General features: G+C 47.6%; 1 protein-coding gene across 1 annotated transcript in view; it reads right to left on the minus strand.

Moving 5' to 3' along the window:
• Nucleotides 1-231: 231 nt before the first annotated feature.
• Nucleotides 232-21271, minus strand: part of LOC125438540 (DIS3-like exonuclease 2) — a 77047-nt gene continuing 56007 nt past the window's right edge. The window contains exons 5-6 of the mRNA XM_048506971.1: nt 2619-2841; nt 232-263 (exon numbers count right to left, since the gene is read on the minus strand). Coding sequence (XP_048362928.1) covers nt 232-263; nt 2619-2841 — 255 coding nt within the window. The remainder of the gene's footprint in view (nt 264-2618; nt 2842-21271) is intronic.

Genomic DNA, 21271 nt, shown 5'->3' on the forward strand with positions numbered 1-21271 from the left:
GATTCTGATTCAAAGCCAAGGAGGGGTTCGTTTTGACTTTTCACATCAGGTGTGAAAATATCCAACCCTAGAACGACAGGATCTTGGCATCTCTAGAGCATAATAAGTGTGACACAGTTTTTCTCCTGCACCGAGTAAAAAACAGCATCTGCACCTGCCACCCGGGGACTGGAACTCATTTTTCTGCTCTACTGGAGGCAGCAGTTTCAATTTGGGATAACGATTTTGCTGCTAGAAGCAAAACGGCGGATTCGTTTGATCTCCTGTGCAGCCAAGAAGGGGTTAAATCAGGGGTCCCCAAACTTTTTAAACAGGGGGCCAGTTCACTGTCCCTCAGACTGTTGGAGGGCCGGACTAAAAAAAACTATGAACAAATTCCTATGCACAAATGATTGTAAAATGTTTGATTTCACCTTTCAGCCTTTCTTTCATGGTCTATTTTTAGAACAGTGACCAAAGTATGTCAAGTATAGGGTGGGCTCCAAATATTGTTGGGGAGGCTGTGGAATACTGTAAAAAAAAGCAGAACTTTCCCAATGAAGCATTCCATCTAACCCAGGATCAGGTATCTTCCTGGTTCTTTCCTCCCTAGCAGCCAGCGAGCGATTCGCCAGCCTGGCTGATGCCAATGGGAGTGAGGCGGAACAGAAAGCCTGAGAGCAACACATGGAGTAGCTGAGAGGGAAGGGCGGAGCAGGCGTTGCCACATGTAAAGTTTCCAACTCTGGGTCAGAAAATTCATGGAGATTTGGGGGTGCCATCATGTAACTGCAATCAACAGCCATTGGGGCCGGTTCCTCCTCTCCCTCGAGCCCCCACTACACATGAATGGCGCCATCGCCGCCATGCCTGGCGGGCCGGATAAATGCCTTCAGGGGGCCACATTTGGCCCCCGGGCCGTAGTTTGGGGACCCCTGGGTTAAATCCATGCATATGCACATTATTTAAGAGAATGGGGCCGGAAGAAAAACACACACGCACGCGCACACACACACGCACACGGGAAATGCAGGAGAGAAATTATGACTTGGGAGGTACCGTGTTTCCCCGAATATAAGACAGTGTCTTATATTAATTTTTGCTCCCAAAGATGTGCTATGTCTTATTTTCAGGGGATGTCTTATTTTTCTGTGTTCTGTTCCATCGGGCATGCTTCCAAACAAAAACTTTGCTATGTCTTACTTTCGGGGGATGCCTTATATTTCGCACTTCAGCAAAACCTCTACTATGTCTTATTTTTCGGGGATGTCTTATATTAGGGGAAACAGGGTAGCAAACCCTTCTGCACAGAGGTAGGCAGGAAACTCTGAGGGCCATCAGCCGGCCCGGCACATAAAGCAAATCCTTGCCCGAGTATCATCCCCAGTGTTGGGTAGTGGTTAAGAGCAGGTGCACTCTGGAGAACTAGGTTTGATTCCCCACACTGCCACTTGAGCTGTGGAGGCTTATCTGGTAAATCAGATTAGCTTGTGCCCTCCAACACATGCCAGCTGGGTGACTTTGGGCTAGTCACAGTTCTTCCAAGCTCTCTCAGCCCCACCCACCTCACAGGGTATTTGTTGTGGGGGGGGGGGAGAGAAAGGAGATTGTAAGCTCCTTTGAGTCTGCTTCAGGAGAGAAAGGGGGGATATAAATCCAAACTCTTCTACTACTACTACTACTACTATTTGCTCTTAACCATTATACCATGCTGGCTCTCAGCTTATATCTACCACTTTTGAATTAAGAAGAAGAAGAATTTGGATTTATACCCTGCCTTTCTCTCCTATAAGGAGACTCAAGGTGGCTTAAAAACTCCTTTCTTATCCTCTCCCCGCAACAGACACCTCGTGAGGCAGGTGGGGCTGAGAGAGTTCTGAGAGAACTGTGACTGGCCCAAGGTCACCCAGCAGGAATGAGGGAGTGCAGAAACACATCTGGTCCACCAGATGAGCCTCCGCCATTCAAGTGGAGGAGTGGGGGAATCAGAACATCTGCTACCTAAGATACTTTAACTAGAGCTTTCAGAACTCTCTCTCCTGATGAACCGAGGAAAAGGTGGAGGAGTTGTTGTTGGTTGGATTTATACCCCACCTTTCTCTCCTGCTAAGGGGACTCAAGGTGGTTTACAAGCTCCTTTCCCTTCCTCTCCCCACAACAGACACCTCATGAGGCAGGTGGGACAGAGAGGGTTCCCAAGAACTGTGACTGGCCCAAGATCACCCAGCAGGAATAAGGGAGCGCAGAAACACATCTGGTTCACCAGATAAGCCTCTGCCACTCAGGTAGAGGAGTGGGGAATCAAACCCGGTTCTCCAGATTAGAATCCACCTGCTCTTAACCACTACACCACACTGGCTCTCTTACAGGGTGCACAAATAATAACATAAGAACGTAAGAAATAGCCTGCTGGATCAGACTAGCATCCGTCTAGTCCAGCACTCTGCAACTTGCAGTGGCCCACCAGATATCTTTGGGATCTCACATGCAGGATGTGAAAGCAAGGGCCTTCTGCTGGAATATCCAGTGGGCTGCTCAATCCCTTGCTTGCAACTCCCAGCTTCCTAGGTTGTGCTTTCAAAGTGGGGAGCGGAAAAGAATTAAACGGGTCAGCGGTCTAGGGCCAAATGCGGACTTACCCGTTTCGCCGGCTCCCAGGGACAGCTTTGCCTCCCTCGCGCATTCTTGCCTGCTCTTGATATCTTTGTCGTCGTCGTCAACCTGAGCCTCTATGATAACATCCGGGCTGTTGGCATCCCCTTTGGCTGGACTGCCCCCAACGGAGGCGCCTGGTGGATTCCTGGGGGCCTCTGATTCCTGAGCGGCTTCCATCTCATTGTCTCCCCCTTCAGGCTTGATTACCTAAAGTTTGACAAGGAAGAAAAGACAGATTCTGAACATCAGGACCAAGAGAGACCGCTGGTTGCCTCCGTTCAACAAACGGGATCCTTCGAGAATCATGACCCTCTGAAGATGCCAGCCACAGAGGCAGGCGAAACGTCAGGAGAAAATGCGACTGGGACACGGCCACGCAGCCCGGAAACCACACAGCACCCCAGTGATTCCGGCTGTGAAAGCCTTCGACAACACATCCTCCAAGAACGTTTGCAGGCCCTTTTTGTTCTTTTTTTTAAAAAAAATTTTTTGTATCATTTGAATATTCTATTTTATATTAATACTTTTCTTCATTCGTTTTCAAACAATACATTTTCCCCTTTTTCCCCTCCCCCATGTATTTTCTTATAGTTTTATCAAACAAACAGCAGTAAGTTCATTCTTTGTAATCTCCCATATCTCCTCATTGGCTCCAGCTTCTTTCCGTTTGCAGGCCCTGATCCTCTCTGCACCATGTGAAGGACTTTTCTGGGTTCTTCTGATCGATCGTCACAGAGGACGTCTGTCCGTTCCCTGTTTGCTGTGGTTCTCGCCACGTTGGCCCCGGTCCCAGAAAAAGCAGAGCTGTGCGTGAAAAGTGCCAACAAGTGGAAGCTGGCTTCCAGCGACCCAGCAGGGTTTCCAGGCCAAGAGATGTTTGGAGGTGGTTTGTCATAGTCTGCATCCGCATCGTAACCCTAGTATGCCTTGGAGGTCATTCTCAGCTTAATGTCAGAACCCCCAGTAAAAGACAAACTCATGTTGTAGGACAGAAGCTTTATTTTAAGATGGGTCTGCGAAGCAAAGCTGAGAATGACGAATTCCAAAACACACAGCTCCTAAAACACTTCGGCTACCCTCACCCCCCTCCTTGGGAACGAGGGCTCCACAGAGAATGCACAGAGATAGCAAGGGGGAAGCACAGGCAGTGACCTTGAAGACACCTGCGATTCGTAGACTTCCCAGAGCAGCTAGAAAATACAGTTAAGACAGCAGTAACCCTTTAACCCCCTCCCAACAGTGAAACAGTGAAATGCAGCTAAAGCAATCCCTCTCTTTTAGGCCTCCTGACACCCATCCAAATACTTATCAGGTCTCATCCCGCTTAGCTTGTAAAATCTGACAAGATGTAGGATATTGTGCAACAGCCAGAGTTTACCCAGTCGTTAAGAAAAACACTCAATTCCTTGCTTACTAAAAGAGGAATGAGCTAATTCGGTGGTCTGCAACCTGCGGCTCTCCAGATGTCCATGGACTACGATTCCCATCAGCCCCTGCCACCATGGCCACCAGGGGCTGATGGGAATTGTAGTCTGTGAACATCTGGAGAGCCGCAGGTTGCAGACCCCTGAGCTAACTGAAGAAAGACTGACGAACAAAACAGGTTTGAAAGCTAGGAGGACAACCTAGCTTTGAGGGGATCATCTTGGAAGATCCTAGAACTGAGGCCTTCAAGACCTATAGCAGTGGTGGCGAACTTATGGCACGGGTGCCAGAGGTGGCACTCAGAGCCCTCTCTGTGGGCACGTGCAGAGTGCCCCTCCATACCTATAGGCTGGCCTGGTCCACTGGGCTCGATTATTAGCATTTAACCTAAGACCTAGTTTTGGGAAAGCAGTGTAAGTAACCCTGTTAAGCGCTGTTAAACCCCACTGATTTTCATGTGAAGAACTAAAGCACGATCCTTTACCTGGGAGTAAGCTCGGTTGCTGGCAATAGGGCTTGCTTCTGAGTAAACCCTCCTAGGGTCATGATTCACCCGTTGGAAGAGTTGCACGGTTGCTTCAAAGCAAAGCCACCAACTACCACCAAGCTTACTCCTGAGTAATGCGTGCCTCGGAGCCAAACATTTTTTCTAAACCAAAACCTCAGCATTCAAGTTAAATTGCCGTGTTGGCACTTTGTGATAAATAAGTGGGTTTTGGGTTGCAATTTGGGCACTCGGTCTCAAAAAGGTTCGCCATCACTGACCTATAGGTAGCAATAGAATCATTTTCACTTTCTGGTCTGTCATTCATGGCACTGCTTAGTTTCCACACTTTGACAAGATCCCACTCACCTGGGCTATTCCGGTCACGGCCCTTAAGTGGTAAAGTCTACAAAAGCATTACTGGTGATTTCTGCCGAACACAAACTCCACTCAATTTTGTGATTTCATAGAAAGCTGCTAAATGTATTGCTTATCACAAATCCAGGCCAATCTGGGCAGATCGTTCTAGATGGCTGCCTCTTTCCGCCCTCGGGTTGCGTGAGGGTGCTCGGAAGCAAAAGCATGCTTTCCTCAAGTCCTGAAGCTCGCACCTGGATTCCGTTCCATCCAGTCCTTGGGTCTAGGAAACGCGATGTTCCCACACACTAAATTATACATCACCCCAGACTCACTGCCGCTGCCAACAGCCCCGGCACTCAGGCGGAAGGGAAAGCTCTTTGGAAGGCAGGGCAGCGAACAGGTCGTGCTGTTCGAAGATCTAAAATTGCCCATGAAGAGGTCTCCGGGGGATCCAGGTATGTTCCCCATCAGAACCACAGGCTAGAACAGGGGTAGGGAACCTGCGGCTCTCCAGATGTTCAGGAACTACAACTCCCATCAGCCTCTGTCAGCATGGCCAATTGGCCATGCTGGTAGGGGCTGATGGGAATTGTAGTTCCTGAACATCTGGAGAGCCGCAGGTTCCCTACCCCTGGGCTAGAACAACGCATCACCTGGCAGAGACACTCTTAGGATCACCTATTCTCTGTCCCCAGTCATTCACATCTTGTGTGACTCCACTGGCAGGAAACACTGGCTGTTCTTTTAGGATTCAAATGCAGAGGTCCCAGAAAACCGCCTCTAAAAAGCCCATGGTTTGAAACAAAATGAAATGGAGAGATCGTAACCATTCAAACCTCAATGAGAGAGAGAGAGAGGAGAGGAGAGTTTGAATTTATATCCCCCCTTTCTCTCCTGTAGGAGACTCAAAGGGGCTTACAATCTCCTTGCCCTTCCCCCCTCACAACAAACACCCTGTGAGGTAGGTGGGGCTGAGAGAGCTCCGAGAAGCTGTGACTAGCCCAAGGTCACCCAGCTGGCGTGTGTGAGAGTGCACAGGCTAATCTGAATCCCCCAGATAAGCCTCCACAACTCAAGTGGCAGAGCTGGGAATCAAACCCGGTTCCTCCAGACCAGAGTGCACCTGCTCTTAGCCACTACGCCACTGCTGTTCTCAAATGCCACTGCTCTCAAATGCCCACTCAAATGTACGGGACACAGAGAGACAACCAACGGAATTACTTAACTTTAAGACCGACCATGAGGAAACTGAAATTGCTCGAGATTTTCTATTCCTTGGCCCCATCATCAACCAAAAGGAAGAGGGCAACCGAGAAATCAGAAGGAGATAAGAGACTGGGGAAGGCAGAAGTGAAGGAGCTAGAAAAGGTTCCTGAGTGAAAGGATGTGGTGACAAAAATCAAGCTAATTCATGCCACAGTTTTGTTACCGCGGGGTAACTTGTTAAGAAATTTAAGCCCCAAAAGCTCAAGCCGACAAGGAATAAAATTAAAGAAATAATTTTTATTCAGGCCAACAAAGGGCATGTTAGCATCAGAGGAGCCACACCAAAATGGCTGAGGTCTCTTGCTTTTATAGGTTACATCAGAATAGTACCATTAGAAAGAATACGCCCCAAAGTTAGCATCAGCAACCAATCATTAAAGAGGGAGGAGATCGTCAGCCTTACCCAAAATATTTTAGACAGGCAGATGCCCTCATTGGAGGGTGTCAGTAATTCACGCTTTTGATGTCCTGTGAACTAAGGCCCAGCATCACCTTATCAGTATTGTTCTCAGTTGCCCTACTTATCTAAACAAACAGCCTAAACATTTGGCTGTGTTCTGGTTTGTATTAGAAAAGGGCAGACTTATGGTGCCAGTGAGGACAAGAAGAACTCAAAGACAACATAGGGCCTTTCCCCACTTACCTTAAGCCCTGCGCTACTTGAGGAGAGTAGTGCGGGGTCCCCCGGTACTCCCCACGAGAGGGGCGGCGACAACGCAGCTGCCCCGACGCTGCCGCTGTCGCGCCCCCTCAGCGCGTGGCATCCCTGGCGCTCTTGCAAAGGGCGCCTTTTGATGACCCCGCGCAGTCGTGGGGACACCCAGGCGCACGCCAGGGATACCGCGCGCTGAGAGCAGCGCTCGGCATAGGGGGGATAGGGGAGAGTGGGGAAACGCCCATAGTTTAACATCTTCTTAATTCCAAAGGGGTAAGTTAGAACAAAGGGTATTCATCAAGGCTGTTACAGTTCTGGCTAGCAACAGGAAAGAGGAGCAAAGAGCAAAAGGCTTACGTGCATTTTATTTAATTGGTTATGTCTTAAGCACAAGATTATAAAATCAATGTAATTAGAGAGAAAACAATTTTCTAGAAGGATTTAAAGAATCCTCAGAATATACCCTGCGCCTACAGTTTTCCCTATTACTATCTATGGGTGTGAAAGTCAGACAGGGAAGAAAGCTGATGGGGAAAAGGGGATTCCGTTGAACTGTGTTGTTGGAGAAGAGTTTGATGAATATCATGAACAGATCAAAAGACAAGTCAGTAGGTTCTAGATCAGATCAAGCCTGAACTCCACCTATAAGCTGGAATGACTACATTGAGGCTATGGTACTTTGGTCCTATTACGAGAAGACAAGTAGACACCGGAAAAGATAAGAATGCCAGGAAAGGCTGAAGGCAACAGGAAAAGTGTGAGGATCCAACATGAAATGGATTGGCTCTATAAAGCATAGGTGTCAAACTCAGGCCATCCAGGTGTTCATGGACTAAGATAACATAGATAAGCATTTATTGTCATTGTGCACGCACAACGAATTTTACAGCAGCATTCCTCGATGCACACAATTTCAGGCTTATACCCCATCCTCCCTTTCCCCCTCCTCCACCCATCCCTATACAGCCCCAAACACATCAACACGAAGCCACGGAGTTCAGCATAGCCACAGCTCTAGAGTAGAAGCTGTCTCTAAGCCTCTTTGTCCTAGTTTTGATAGACCTGTATCGTCTGCCGGATGGTCACAGTTCAAAAAGAGAGTGTGCTGGATGAGACGGGTCTCTCGGAATATGTTGGGCTTTCTTTAGGCTTCCAGAATTATAGAGTTCTTCCAAGGAGGGGAGAGGGCAGCCGATAATCCTCTGTGCAGTAGTGATCACCCTTTGGACTACGATTCCCATCAGCTCATGCCAGCAGGGCCAATTGGCCATACTAGCAGGGGCTGCTGGGAATTGTAGTCCATGAACATCTGGAGGGCCTGAGTTTGACACCTACGCTATACAGGAGGCCAGGGCCCTCCGTTTGCAAAACCTGAGCAAGGTTGTTCACAGCAAGACGTTTCGGAGGGTCGCCTTGAGTCAGAAGTGAAGATAGTTGACGTTGATAGCTCTGTTATCCTGTAGCAGTTGGATTCGAAACCAGTAGCCCCCTGAAAACCAAACAGGTTTTTCAGGCTTCCTATAAAACTCCCTTGCCTTTTCCCCACACTAACAAAACCCAGAACAAATCCTGCAAAATAAGAAGCTGTGTTTTGGACCACCACGACCCAACCGTGTCAAAATTGAGAGGTTCTGGCTCTGCTGAACGTCTTTTAAAGTTAACTGGATGAATCTTACTGCAGTGCTCTTGGGTGAGCCTTCTCATACCAGAACCAGACCTGAGGCAGCTGAGTGTCAGCCTCGTGAAACCAAGACCCACGCAGTTCTGTGAGGTCCCGAAGGCATTTACGCCAAAGGAGCACGGAAGGTCAACACGGCAGTAATTGGGAGCGCTGCCTCGGAACAGCTCCGTGGATTCCGGTTTTTATACGCACAGCCTCCGGGAGTGTCAGGCGTTTATGAAACTCAAATTTAATTACACGACGTGTTTCTATTACCGCGGCTCGTACTTGCAGCAATAAAAAAAGAGAGCTGTAATTATTGCGGAGATAGCCGATTCAAGTAAACTCGAGCAATCTGCAGCCTCGTGGGGAGGACAGCGCAGGAAAACGCAAGCGGCTCGTGCCCATTAGAGGCCCTGCCTGCGTCAAAGGCTTGGCACGAGCACGGGAATGTTTGCAGCTTCATCAGAGGAAACTGCTACCGTGGCGGCATGCAGGAAGTTCTGTGACTCTGCCAAGTGATCATAGAATCATAGAGTTGGAAGAGACCACAAGAAGGGCCATCAAGTCCAACCCCCTGCCATGCAGGAACAAAAAATCAAAGCACTCCTGACATATGCTGATCCAGTCTTTGTTTAAAAACCTCCAAAGAAGGAGATTCCACCACTCTCCGAGGCAGTGAGTTCCGCTGTCGAACAGCCCTTAGTGGCAGGAAGTTTTTCTTGATGTTTAGGTGGAATCTCTTTTGCCTTCCTTCAAGAAGGAAACAGCAGGAGGGAAAAAATCTTAAAGAAGCAGCCAGAGGAAATGCACCATGGCCTTCGATGTCTCTACACCAATGCACAGAGTATGGGAAATAAACCAGATGAATTGTCGAAGGCTTTCACGGCCGGAATCACTGGGGTGCTGTGTGGTTTCCGGGCTGTATGGCCGTGTTCTAGCAGCATTCTCTCTCTCTCTCTTTTGCCTGCATCTGTGGCTGGCATCTTCAGAGGATCTGATGGTAGAAATGGAAAGCAAGTGGTGTATATATACTGTGAGGTCAAAAGGTGAGGCCATCTGAATAGAGTAGCCTGGTATGTGAGTCACAGAGAAGTCTGTAGCCTGGGAGTAACAATGAAGATAGCAAGGTCAATAGGTGAATGGATCTGAATAGAAGCATCCTGGTCTTTGTTTCCTTTGAGTGCTATAGTCTATAGTTGTGCTGTGTTTGTGTGGAGCTGATCAGTCACTGTCTTGATTCTAGAGTTTTTCAACACTGGCAGCCATTCACCTATTGACTTTGCTATCTTCATTGTTACTCCCATGCTACAGACTTCTCTGTGACTCACATGCTAGGCTACTCTATTCAGATGGCCTCACCTTTTGACCTCACAGTATACATACTCCATTTGCTTTCCATTCCTACCATCAGATCCTCTGAAGATGCCAGCCACAGATGCAGGCGAAACGTCAGGAGAGAATGCTGCTAGAACACGGCCAGACAGCCCGGAAACCACACAGCACCCCAAACAAGATGAACTTGAACTCTTAATGCAGCAAAACAAATATGATAACATAGGCATCACTGAAACCTGTGTCTTGGGGGAGGAGCCGTGGCTCAGTGGCAGAACATTGGCTTAGCATGTAAGAAGCCGCAAGTTCAATCACCAGCATTGCCAGTTGAAAGGACCAGGCCATAGGTGCTGCGAAAGGCCTCCACGCAAGACCCGGGAGAGCCGCTGCCGATCCGAGTAGGCAATTCTGATCTTGATGGATGGCAGCTGCTAACGATGCAACATTTTTTTTAAATGCAGCCAATCAAAAAAGTGCAGCCAATCAAATCTTCAATAGCCAATAAAAAAGCCTGGCTGGGCAAAAGCCCCAGCTGGCTCCACCTTCTTTCTAAAAGGACTTGGTGGGTGATAGGTGTTGGCGGGCACCACGCTGAGAACCCTGAGTAGTCAAATTAGAAACGGCAGATGTGGAAGAAGATTTTACACTATTACCTGCTGACAAAAAAATCAGTCAAAAATACCATGCAAAATAGAAGCCATGTAATTAGAGGAGGAGGAGGAGGAGGAGGAGGAGGAGGAGGAGGAGTAGTTTGGATTTATATCCCCCCTTTCTCTCCTGCAGGAGACTCAAAGGGGCTGACAATCTCCTTGCCCTTCCCCCCTCACAACAAACACCCTGTGAGGTAGGTGGGGCTGAGAGAGCTCCGAGAAGCTGTGACTAGCCCAAGGTCACCCAGCTGGCGTGTGTGGGAGTGCACAGGCTACTCTGAATTCCCCAGATAAACCTCCACAGCTCAGGCAGAAAACTGGGAATCAAACCCGGTTCCTCCAGATTAGATACACGAGCTCTTAACCTCCTACGCCACTGACCACTCAGAATTTGGGAATCTAATCAAAAAAGAATTAGTTCTTCAATATCCCAATTAAATCTCCCTTTGAAGCACACTTTGATAAGAATGTGAGAAAAATAATGATTTTATTACAGAGATATGAAGGAGAAATTGTCTTGGCAAAATAGGAAGGCAAAAAAGTACAACGGCTATTGTTTTTTTCAAGAAGTTTCAAGTTTTCAAGAGGACATTCAAAGTAACAGGCATAACAAGAGAGCTGACAGAATTTTCAAAAGGGCTAACGTAGCAAAAAAACACCTATTAGGACGAACTTATAATCTATTACTTCAATTCGACACAGAACAAGTTAAAGCATGCACGGTTAGATGGAAACAAAATTTTGAGGAAGAAATATCTCTCCAACATTGGGAAACCTTATGGATGAAAGACATAAAATTTACAGCCAGTCAACTCTTAAGGCAAAATTGGTACAAGATGTTTTACCAGGTACAAAGATGTTTTATCAGCTCCAAGATGTTTTATCTATCTAGTACAAGATGTTTTAGGGTAAATTATCCCACAGGATAAGAAGAAGGATAGGAACTGTTGGAAACTTAAAGTGAACGGTACTATTTATCATATGCAGTAGACATGCAAAAAGACAAAGATTTAGAAATAAATACATGCAAAATCCAGAAAATTCCAAAAAAATTGCATTTGCTAAGGAAGCCGAGAATATGCTATTCGGCACTCCACATAAAAGTACTCCAAAAATCTTGGAAGAATTGTTTAGAGAAATGATAAGGGTGGCCAGAGTTACACTTGCAGTAAAATGGACAGCAGAAAAGTGTCCAAGTCGAGAGGAAGAAGAAGAAGAAGAGTTTGGATTTATATCCCCCCTTTCTCTCCTGCAGGAGACTCAAAGGGGCTGACAATCTCCTTGCCCTTCCCCCCTCACAACAAACACCCTGTGAGGTGGGTGGGGCTGAGAGAGCTCCGAGAAGCTGTGACTAGCCCAAGGTCACCCAGCTGGCGTGGGTGGGAGTGCACAGGCTAATCTGAATCCCCCAGATCAGCCTCCACAGCTCAGGCGGCAGAGATGGGAATCAAACCCGGTTCCTCCAGATTAGATACACGAGCTCTTAACCTCCCACGCCACTGCTGCTCCTGGGAAAGCAAACTAGATGTGCGTGCAGCAATGTCAGAAACTAATCATCTATGTCAATAAAAGACCGATTTAAGACTTTGAAGGCAAACAGAAAACATATTACACATATTATTTCTTTTGAAAACATGGTGCAGAAAAAGAGGTTGTTGAAGTGAGATAGATAGATAGATAGATAGATAGATAGATAGATAGATAGATAGATAGATAGATAGATAGATAGATAGATAGATAGATAGATAGATAGATAGATAGATAGATAGATAGATAGATAGATAGATAGATAGATAGATAGATAGATAGATAGATAGATAGATAGATAGATAGATAGATAGATAGATAGATAGATAGATAGATAGATAGATAGATAGATAGATAGATAGATAGATAGATAGATAGATAGATAGATATCTCACACATATATATATCTCACACATATATATATATGTGTGAGAATTTTAAAACTCCTCTTGGTACGTTGCATTGAAAAGGTGTCAAAGGAGGGGGGACATTTAAATATGTTACAGATAAAACTGAAACTTTTTCAGCAACTGGAAATGCTACTTCGGGTCTGGACGCAAAATCAAATTCACGCCCCCCCCCCCCCCTCCCCTTAGCAGGCAAGCTTTAAACAACTGAAGAAAACAAGAGCGTGCTCAGAAGGGGGGGGGGAAGCTAACACCAAAACCAGAAGAGCTGGAGAGAAAATGGATGGAGGTTAAATCTGAAACACACCAACCTGACTGCAGTGGTTTCTTATAAACAATTCGGGGATGGGGGGGGCGCCCACCGGATGAAAATGCCGCCTCGGCACAAAACGCAGCGTTGCCACCGCAACCCACACACCAAACACCATTCCTGTCGAGCACCTGCGCCCATCGGCTCCGTCAGGTTTTGCCATCTTCTCCGCTGCCTCGAGTTGTTGAACGCAGCGTCCCAAATGCCCACCGAGCGAAGGAGCCTGGCTCGGAACCGGGAGAGGAAGGTCACAGCTTGTGCCCGCAAGTTCGAGCCAAGCTACTTTAAATATTAGTGCCTTGGAAGCGAAAGGCTCTTGCTTTGAATGCAGGGAAGAAAACACGCTGGTTATCCTGCTTATTCCCAGCTGGCTCGGGAAAAGAACGGCCCGTCCAGTAAAGGAAAAACCACCTGTCCTCCCGGGCCTTTGCCGATGGCCAGATGGGAGAAGTAGCAGAGTGCCATTGCCACAGAATAATAATAATAAGAGTTGCGATTTATAGCTTGGTTTCCTCAACCGCAAGGAGTCTCAAAGGGGCTTACAAACCCTTTTCCCCTTCCTCTCCCCACAACAGACACCTCGTGAGGCAGGTGGGGCTGAGAGAGTTCTGAGAGAACTGTGACTGGCCCAATATCACCCAGTAGGTTGGGGGAAAAATATCACCCAGCAGGAGTGTGTGTGTGGGGGGGGGGGGAGGGGAGGGAAATGTGGTTCATCAGACAGGAATCCACCACTCATATGGAGGAGTGGGGAATCAAACCCAGTCCTCCAGATTAAAATCCACCTGCTCTTAACCACCACACCACGCTGGCTGCCGGCGTCCTGAGTTGGGAGGGAGAAAGCATGTGTTACAGTTGTCGCGATTTTTAAAAAGGTGTACCGTACAGTATACACAGGTACAGGACACTTTTGCCCACACAAAAGTGAATGTGGTACACTTTATACATGTAAGAGGAAATTCTGCAACGCATAAATACAGTGTAAGATGGTAAACTCATATACAGGAGAACCTCGGTTTTCATTGCCTTCGGCTTTCATCGGTTTCGGTTTTCATCGATGTTTTCAGTGAAAAATTTGTCTCGGTTTTCATCGATTTGCAGTAAGGTGCAGGCAGAGGTGGGATCCAACCTGTTCTCACCACTTCTGTAGAAGTGGTTACTAATTTTTTATGAGTGCCGAGAAGGGGTTACCACAAGCAACCTCCCAAACAATAGGCACTGGAAATGCGCGTGTGTCTTGGCGCCCACCGTTTGGAATCCCACCACCATCGGAACCTGTTGTTAGAATTTTCGATCCCACCACCGCAGGTGCAGGGACGTGGAGAAAAAATCACCCTCGCGACAAAGCTGCTGCAGGTCGTATTCATAACTTGTTTTAATGACAATAATGTCTTCGCCCCATTTCAGGCAAATCTTAAAGAGGCGCCGTAAATAGACCTCTTTGGACAGCTTTCTGGTGCAAACATTGTCCACTGGCTCTGGAAGCTGGTCCCAGTGTTATTGTTTGAAATTTACTGTTTTCAGCATTACCAACCACTATATGTTTTATTCACCCAAAAAAAAATATGCGTTTTGGGTTTGTTTTCTTGGAAGTGCCCTAGAAGCGGATTAATTGGATTTGCCATTATCTCCTATGGAAAAGAGTTTGGCCTCTGCTTTCGCTGGCTTCCGCTTTTTGGCATCGATTCTTTTTCGACGGATTACCAACCAAAACCGAGGTTTCCCATTGTACAATACTAGCATCTACCACAAACTTTCCCTAATATAAGACATCCCGAAAATAGAACCTTGAAGTGGTTTTGCTGAAATCACGATATAAGGCATCCCGAAAATAAGACATAGCAAAGTTTTTGTTTGGAAGCATGCCCGACAAACAAACAGAACACCCAGAATAAGACATACAGAAATAAGTCCTCTTAGCACATCTTTGGGAACAAAATTAATATAAGACACTGTCTTATATTAGACGCACTGGTATTCGTCAAGCCGCATCGCTCGGGGGTCTTCTTAACCATGGTTCTCCTCTCATTGTTTGGGTATACCAACTATACAGGTGATCGGCGTTTGAATGCACACTGCAGAAACCGACATTACACTTTTGTGTGGTCTCCTTCCAGGACAGCTTGCTTGGGGGTCAACGTTTTTGTTTTGTTTTAAAGTGCAAGAGAAAGGTTTATAGCCATCATCTTCTAGGCCTGGATCAAACACGACGATGGTCGTCCTACAGGAGACGTGGATACTAAGCAAAGCCATGACATGGGCTTGCATAAATCCTGAGCGACACATGTTGCTATTCCTTTTCTACAAGCATGTTAAGCACCTGTCGGGAAAAGGCGGTCCCTCCTCGGTCCTCACCCACCCACTTACAAAGATCCTTCACCGGAGATTTGTTTCGCACTTACACAACGAGCAAGCCTGCACCGGCAGACGCCCCGAGGAAGGACATAAATTGAGAAGACGCGCTTGGTTTAATGGAGGGGTGTCTCTCCAAGACGTTCACAGAAAGCTACTATAGCCAAGGTCTAAGAGCACACGCTGAAAAGAACGTACTGTGAACGGCTGTGCAGTGGATGTAAGGAACAGGCTGTCACGGCAGCAGGGATGATTCCCTGACCAAGCTCCACAAATGTCTCCCTGGAGCGACACAAAAGTGCAGATGAATTTTTCCTGAAGAGTCTAGGCTCTGATCCAAACAGCAAGATATGTGCTTTGCAGCAGTGGCATAGGAGGTTAAGAGCTCGTGTATCTAATCTGGAGGGACGGGTTTGGATTCCCAGCTCTGTCAGCTTCCCGAGCTGTGGAGGCTTCTCTGGGGAATTCAGATTAGCCTGTGCACTCCTGCCGCCGCCAGCTGGGTGACCTTGGGCTAGTCACAGCTTCTCGGAGCTCTCTCAGCCCCCCACCCACCTCCTCACAGGGGGTGTTTGCTATGGTGAGGGGAAGGGCCAAGGAGATTGTCAGCCCCCTTTGTGCCTCCTGCCCAGGGAGAGAAAGGGGGGGATATAAATCCAAACTCCTCCTCCTCCTCTTTTTCCTCTTCCTCTTCCTCTTCTTCTTCTTCTTCTTCGCTGGGAATAAGGTGACTCCCTGTTCTGGTCTGGCCACCCCAGGTGGTATTCCTTTGTATCCCTGCATACACATCCAAGGAATACACACAACATAGGTAAGTCAGCGTGATACAGTGGTTACAAGTGGCGGCCTCTGATCTGAAGAGCCAGATTTGATTCCCCACTCCGCTACGTGAGAGGTGGAGGACTCTTATCTGGTGAACTGAATTGAAACCTTTAATGGCATTTAAAAATATGTGATACGCAATAGGCGTATTGAAGAATATAAAATTAAGATCATTAAATAAAACAATATTTTTTAAAAAGAAAGGAAGTTCTCTGTTTAGCTTAAAAAATTGAACGTGTGGTAAATCTAATTTTACGACACAGAAATCTGGCCGTAGGGTTCCAGTAGCTGAGTCAGAGTTACTATCTAACAAAAACAGAGTTTGGGCAGCATCCGCCATGCTGTCTAGGCCGGACAAAAGGAGTTCAAGTAAGTCTTTCCGCACAGAGTTGTAAAAAGGGCAGTGGTGAAGGACGTGGTGGATGGTTTCCTCCACTCCAAGGGGTCTCCAAGGAGCAGCAGTGGCGTAGGAGGTTAAGAGCTCATCTATCTAATCTGGAGGAACTGGGTTTGATTCCCAGCTCTGCCGCCTGAGCTGTGGAGGCTTATCTAGGGAATTCAGATTAGCCCGTGCACTCCCACACACGCCAGCTGGGTGACCTTGGGCTAGTCACAGCTTCTTGGAGCTCTCTCTGGCCCCACCTACCTACCTCACAGCGTGTTTGTTGTGAGGGGGGAAAGGCAAAGAGATTGTAAGCCCCTTTGAGTCTCCTGCAGGAGAGAAAGGGGGATATAAATCCAAACTCCTCCTCCTCCTCCTCCTCCTCCTCTTCTTCCTCTTCCTCTTCCTCTTCCTCTTCCTCTTCTTCTTCTTCTTCTTCTTCTTCTTCTTCTTCTTCTTGGTGAATTGTAAGCCCCTTTGAGTAAGCCCAGGTGCTCAGGAGCAACAGCCGAGAAGGCTCCCTGCTTTCACCTCCTGCATGTGAGCTCCCAAAGGCACCTGGTGGGCCACTGCGGGTAGCAGAGAGCTGGACTAGATGGACTCTGGTCTGATCCAGCTGGCTTGTTCTTAATGGTGCAGTCACAGTTCTCTCAAGAACTCTCTCAGCCCCACCTGTCTTACAAGGTGGCTGTTATGGAAAGAGGAAGGGGAAGGAGTTTGTAAGCCACTTTGAGACTCCTTGCGGTTGAGAAAAGCAGGGTATAAAAACCGACTCTTCCTCTTCAACGCATCTGCCCCGGAGTCAGTTTCCCAAAAGGGCATTCGAACCCGTGATCTCCTGCACTGTCCTGCAAGCAGTGATGGAAAGCAAAAGCCCTCTCCTCGCACCACAGCTGTCTGATCGAGGTGCAGCAAAGGGGGATTTGACCGAATCACGAAGGAGAGGCCTCTTCAGTAGCTACCAGTCATGGTGACTGAAAGGAATGTCCATATTCACAGTCAGTGCAAGGAAGCAAAGTTAGGGGAAGGCCTTGACCTCTACGTCCTCCAGAGGAACTGGTTGGCCACTGTGTGAGGTGGACCCTGGGCTAGGTGGACCCTCACTGGTCTGATCCAGCAGGGCGCTTCTGAGGTTCTAATGAAGGTCTCAGCCTCTATGCCCTGTTGCTGGCCTACCAGAGGAACCTGGTTGGCTACTGTGTGAGAACAGGACGGCTGGGCTAGGTGGTCACTGGTCTGATCCAACAGGGCTTCTGGGGGTTCTAATGAAGGTCTCAGCCTCTATGCCCTGTTGTTGGCCCACCAGAGGAACTGGTTGGCCACTGTGTGAGACAGGACGCTGGGCTAGGTGGACCACTGGTCTGATCCAGCAGGGGAAGCTTCTGAGGAAGGTTCTCTAATGAAGGTCTCAGCCTCCCATGTTCCTGTTGTTGGCCCACCAAGAGGAACTGGTTGGCCACTGTGTGAGACAGGACGCTGGGCTAGGTGGACCACTGGTCTGATCCAGCAGGGCGCTTCTGAGGTTCTAATGAAGGTCTCAGCCTCTATGACCTGTTGCTGGACCCACCAGAGGAACCGGTTGGCCACTGTGTGAGACAGGACGCTGGGCTAGGTGGACCCTCACTGGTCTGATCCAGCAGGGCTCTTCTGAGGTTCTAATGCCCTGTTGGCCCACCAAGAGGAACAGGTTGGCCACTGTGTGTATTACAGGACGCTGGACTAGGTGGACCTTCACTAGTCTGATCCAGCAGGGCTCTTCTCTGAGGTTCTAATGAAGGTCTCAGCCTCTATGCCCTGTTGTGGCCCTCCAGAGGAACTGGTTGGCCACTGTGTGAGACAGGATGCTGGGCTAGGTGGACCACTGGTCTGATCCAGCAGGGCGCTTCTGAGGTTCTAATGAAGGTCTCAGCCTCTATTTTATTTATTTATTTATTATTTGAATTTATAAACCGCCCAATCCCCAAGGGGCTATGCCCTGTTGTTGTCCCACCAAGAGGAACTGGTTGGCCACTGTGTGAGACAGGACGCTGGGCTAGGTGGATCACTGGTCTGATCCAGCAGGGCTCTTCTGAGGTTCTTAGAAACACGAAACGCTTCTTTCTGCTTTCAAGGACCACCTTGCAAGTGGTGATTACAAGAGAAGAGAGAGACTCTTCAGAGCCTGTTCGGCAGCGTTGCTGCCTCTCTCCAACACCCTTTTCCTAAAAGCCTTCTTGTGACCTTCCCCGTCAGCATTCGGATCTTTCCGGTTCGTTCTGCTTGGAGCCGGAGGCTTGGGAAATGGGAGTTTCGGGGAGAGATCAGGACCTGTTTCTGCCGTTGTGGTTTTTATCTGCTCTTTTAAACTCTGCCCTGTTTGTTCGGTTTAATTAACCTCAGAATTTCCAGTGTATATTTTCATTCTGCTGAGAGCTGCTTTAAGCCCATCCAGATTAGAAAAGCAGGACACAAATATTTTCAATAAATAAATACTATGCAGGCTCCTGGATAGAGCTGGCATTCGATCATCTGTGTTCTCACACCTGTAGCGGATACAGGTCCAAGTTCAGGATCAAAGCACTTGTACAACTTTTATTCTTCTTCACTGGCAAGCGAAATCTGCTTGGGCTCTGGAATATACAAGGTTCCTCGAGGGTCTTCAGCCCGTGATTGCCTCGATCGGCAGCTTCCAAAGGCTGAATGCCACACCTGGGATAAAACGCGCCCGGTTCAGGAAACACACCAGGGCCAAGAAAAGCAAAAGAAATTTCCACCGTTAACTTGCACCGCTGGTCGCCAATGAAGCTGTTGCCATTAACGTTAAAAGAGAAAGAGAGAAAGAGAGAAAGAGAGAAAGAAAGAAAGAAAGAAAGAGAGAAAGAAAGAAAGAAAGAAAGAAAGAAAGAAAGAAAGAAAGAAAGAAAGAAAGAAAGAAAGAAAGAAAGAAAGAAAGAAAGAAAGAAAGAAAGAAAGAAAGAAAGAAAGAAAGAAAGAAAGAGAGAGAGAGAGAGAGAGAAAGAGAAAGAGAGAAAGAAAGAAAGAAAGAAAGAAAGAAAGAGAGAGAGAGAGAGAGAGAGAGAGAGAAAGAAAGAAAGAAAGAAAGAAAGAAAGAAAGAAAGAAAGAAAGAAAGAAAGAAAGAAAGAAAGAAAGAAAGAAAGAAAGAAAGAAAGAAAGAAAGAGAGAGAGAGAGAAAGAAAGAAAGAAAGAAAGAAAGAAAGAAAGAAAGAAAGAAAGAGAAAGAAAGAAAGAAAGAAAGAAAGAGAGAGAGAGAAAGAAAGAAAGAAAGAAAAAGATCCATCATTGAGGATCTGTCATATTCATACACAGTTTATAGAAGTCCTTCAACTGCAAGGACATATCAGTGGGATGTTCCCCTGTCCTTACCCATAACCCCACATATGTCTGCTCAGCAATGTCCCAATCAGGGACATTAAACCTAACCAATAAATAAATAAATAAATAAATAAAATTAAGAGGTGACATGATAGCCATGTTTAGATGTCTGAAGGGATGTCATGTTGAGTGAGGGGAGCTTGCTTACTTCTGCTGCTCCAGAGACTTCAGGACCAGAGCCTTGGGTTCAAGGGGAAGGAGAAGAGATTCCACCTAAACATCAGAAAAAAAACCTCCTGACTGTCAGGGCTGTCTGTTAAGGGAATCTGCTACCTGGAGTGTGGTGGAGTCTCCTCCTTTGGAGATTTTTAAAGAGAGGCTGAATGGCCATCTGTTCAGGAGTGCTTTGATGGTGTGTTCCTGCATGGCAGAGGGCTGGACTTGATGGCCCTTGGGGGTCTCCTCCAACTCTATGATTCTAATAAAGCAGAAAAGGCAAGCCACGGAAGCAGGACCCAGACTCATATTCCTGCCAAAGGAAGAAGAGGAGTTTGGATTTATATCCCCCCTTTCTCTCCTGCAGGAGACTCAAAGGGGCTGACAATCTCCTTGCCCTTCCCCTCACAACAAACACCCCAGTGAGGTAGGTGGGAAGTGGGAGAGAGCTCGGCTATGAGAAGCTTATTTGTTCTGGGTCACCCAGCTGGCGTGTGTGGGAGTGCACAGGCTAATCTGAATCCCCCAGATAAGCCTCCACAACTCAAGTGGCAGAGCTGGGAACCAAACCCGGTTCCTCCAGATCAGAGTGCACCTGCTCTTAGCCACTGCTCTTAGCCACTATGCCACTGCTGCTCCCCCCACCAAGAAGAGTGGTCAGCACATGGATCGTGTGGCTGAGAATCTTGTTTTCTAGGAACCCAGTAACTGAGCAGTGCATTTTGGTCTTTACAGCTGGTGATGTATTTATAGTCTCTCCCTCTCTGCAAGACGTGGAGGTCACCCGCGGTTTACAGACAACTGCTGGTTGAAATTAGCCACCTATGCAAAAAATGAACACCAGCAAAACAATGGGCAGCGTCAAGGGCAGACTAAATATTTCACGGTTCCCCCGGGACATCTCTAGGAGGGGGGAAACAAACCACCGGCCCCTGTGAACGCCTGGGTGTTGCAGTCTCCGCACTCAGGAGAGACGGGCAGGGGCATCTCAGAGGGTTCCACAGTGGGAAGGTGTGAGAAGGTGTGTCAAGCCGGAGATAGGAACCGTGGCCCGGACAGCAAACAGCCCTATCGATGCCACTGATTTTACACCAGCATGATAATAAGAAAAAGAGGAAGCGTTAATTAGTCGAAGGCTTTCACGCGGCCGAAATCACTAGGATAGCTGTGGTTTCCGGGCTGTATGGTCGTGTTCTAGCAGCATTCTCTCCTGACGTTTCGCCTGCATCTATGGCTAGCATCTGGTATATATACTCCACTTGCTTTACTACCATCAGATCCTCTGAAGATGCCAGCCACAGATGCAGGGGAAACGTCAGGAGAGAATGCTGCTAGAACACGGCCATACAGCCCGGAAAACCACACAGACCTCAAAAAGAGGGCGAAAGGTTTGGATTTATACGCTCTCTCTATAGGAGTCTCAAAGGGGCTTTACAGTCCCCTTTGCCCTTCCCCTCACAACAAACACCCTGT

This window comes from Sphaerodactylus townsendi, linkage group LG08, assembly GCF_021028975.2.
Source record: "Sphaerodactylus townsendi isolate TG3544 linkage group LG08, MPM_Stown_v2.3, whole genome shotgun sequence".
NCBI classification, from domain to species: Eukaryota; Metazoa; Chordata; class Lepidosauria; order Squamata; family Sphaerodactylidae; genus Sphaerodactylus; species Sphaerodactylus townsendi.